Genomic DNA, 1,499 nt, shown 5'->3' on the forward strand with positions numbered 1-1,499 from the left:
AATAGTGTGGTAATAACGAATGTCCAATGAATTTCTGCGAATCACGAATCGCGCATTACGAATTGCGCATACACTCACGGAATAAATTTTCGGATCCGATGCTAGTACACTTCAAGGTATCATAAAATAGGATCGATACAGCGCCAATCATATTTCTTATAGAGAAAAGAATATTTTAATTTTAAATGAAAAATTCTAAAATCTAGAATAAAATGATAGTATGTATCGACTTTTGTCGAATATCGTGGTGCCCTACTTCGTGCGTTGTAAGATGGAGGAACAATTTATTCTAAACGCAAGAATATATAAACATACATTTGTATACGTTACTCTTGTAGCGATATAGTAAGCCAATATTTTTAATTTGATAGAGGAGAATAACAATTATTGATTTTATTTTCATATTGTCTTATTTTTTATTTTCATACTTTTCATTACTTTTCATACTTTCATTACTTTTCATACATAAATGAGGTTGCGAGAAATATAAATGCGTCAAGGATATATTTTGTCTCACATCAGTAACAGAAATCCTTTCTGAGAGTGTAGTATGGCTTAAAGCTAGCGCCACACTAATTAATTGTGTTGTAGCAATAATAACTTGTACAATAACTTGTATAATAGTTAATAGAAACGCCTCTACCGTCAAGCTGGATTATAGTAACTAGCTATATTTCTTTCCTCTCTATACACTTTTCTCAACCCAGCAAAATGTAATAACTTAACTATATCGCAAATATATTTATGCACACTTATACTGATCTCACCTTGTTATCCAACATTTTCTTCAGTCTATCGTTGATACTTAGTTCTTTTTTCGGCCGTATGAGTACAAATATGTTTGCAACATCGGGACATGATCGTAAAATCTTTTCAATAAGAACTTTACCCATAAATCCAGTCCCTCCGGTAATGAATATACAGCGGCCGGCATAAAAAGTCGGAATATACTCATATGCTGTTTTATTTTCCATGTTTTTGACGTAACGTATATATTTTCCGAAAATCGGCTAAATTACAAATATAACTATCTTGATTGTTATAAGCATGGTACAAAACGTAAAAATCTCGGTACTTGTTTTCACTTACAGCGAAAATGCGAATGATTCTAACAAACGTTAAATACAGGAGCTTATAAAGCTTGTCTGACGGTAAAATATTCCTAAAGGTTAAAAAAAACAAAGCCCATGCCTTACATATTAATCTGCGTATCTATTTTAAGTCACTGTGTCTCTTTTCATACATGATTCAAACAATATAGAAGGTCAAGTAGACGACATTTCATCAGACGTGCACAATGAATTTTTTGTGTTTTATGTGGAAGGAATGGACTGATGTTGCTTTAATTTTGTATTTAAAGACTGTGTGTAGCATACAGACACGTTAGGATATAAACTCGCGTGCATACAGTGGCATACTGTGTTTTAGCCCTAGATTTAGGATTTTTCGGTGTCAAAGTTTTCATCCGAAATGAGTATTCTGGTTTATTTTGGAGTTAA

The 1,499-nt window shown here is 32.5% G+C and overlaps 1 protein-coding gene across 1 annotated transcript; it reads right to left on the reverse strand.

Annotated features, from left to right (window-relative positions):
• Positions 1-539: 539 nt before the first annotated feature.
• LOC105556337 (putative fatty acyl-CoA reductase CG5065) lies at positions 540-1,276 on the reverse strand. The gene is made up of 2 exons (XM_012003421.1): positions 768-1,276; positions 540-650 (listed from the first exon to the last, which is right to left on the reverse strand). Exons 1-2 carry the CDS (start codon positions 972-974, stop codon positions 573-575), a joined length of 285 nt encoding a protein of 94 aa, XP_011858811.1. The 5' UTR covers positions 975-1,276; the 3' UTR covers positions 540-572.
• Between the last annotated feature and the right edge of the window lie 223 nt (positions 1,277-1,499).

Source organism: Vollenhovia emeryi, unplaced genomic scaffold, assembly GCF_000949405.1.
Source record: "Vollenhovia emeryi isolate VEMERY1.0 unplaced genomic scaffold, V.emery_V1.0 DF940092.1, whole genome shotgun sequence".
Lineage (NCBI taxonomy): Eukaryota > Metazoa > Arthropoda > Insecta > Hymenoptera > Formicidae > Vollenhovia > Vollenhovia emeryi.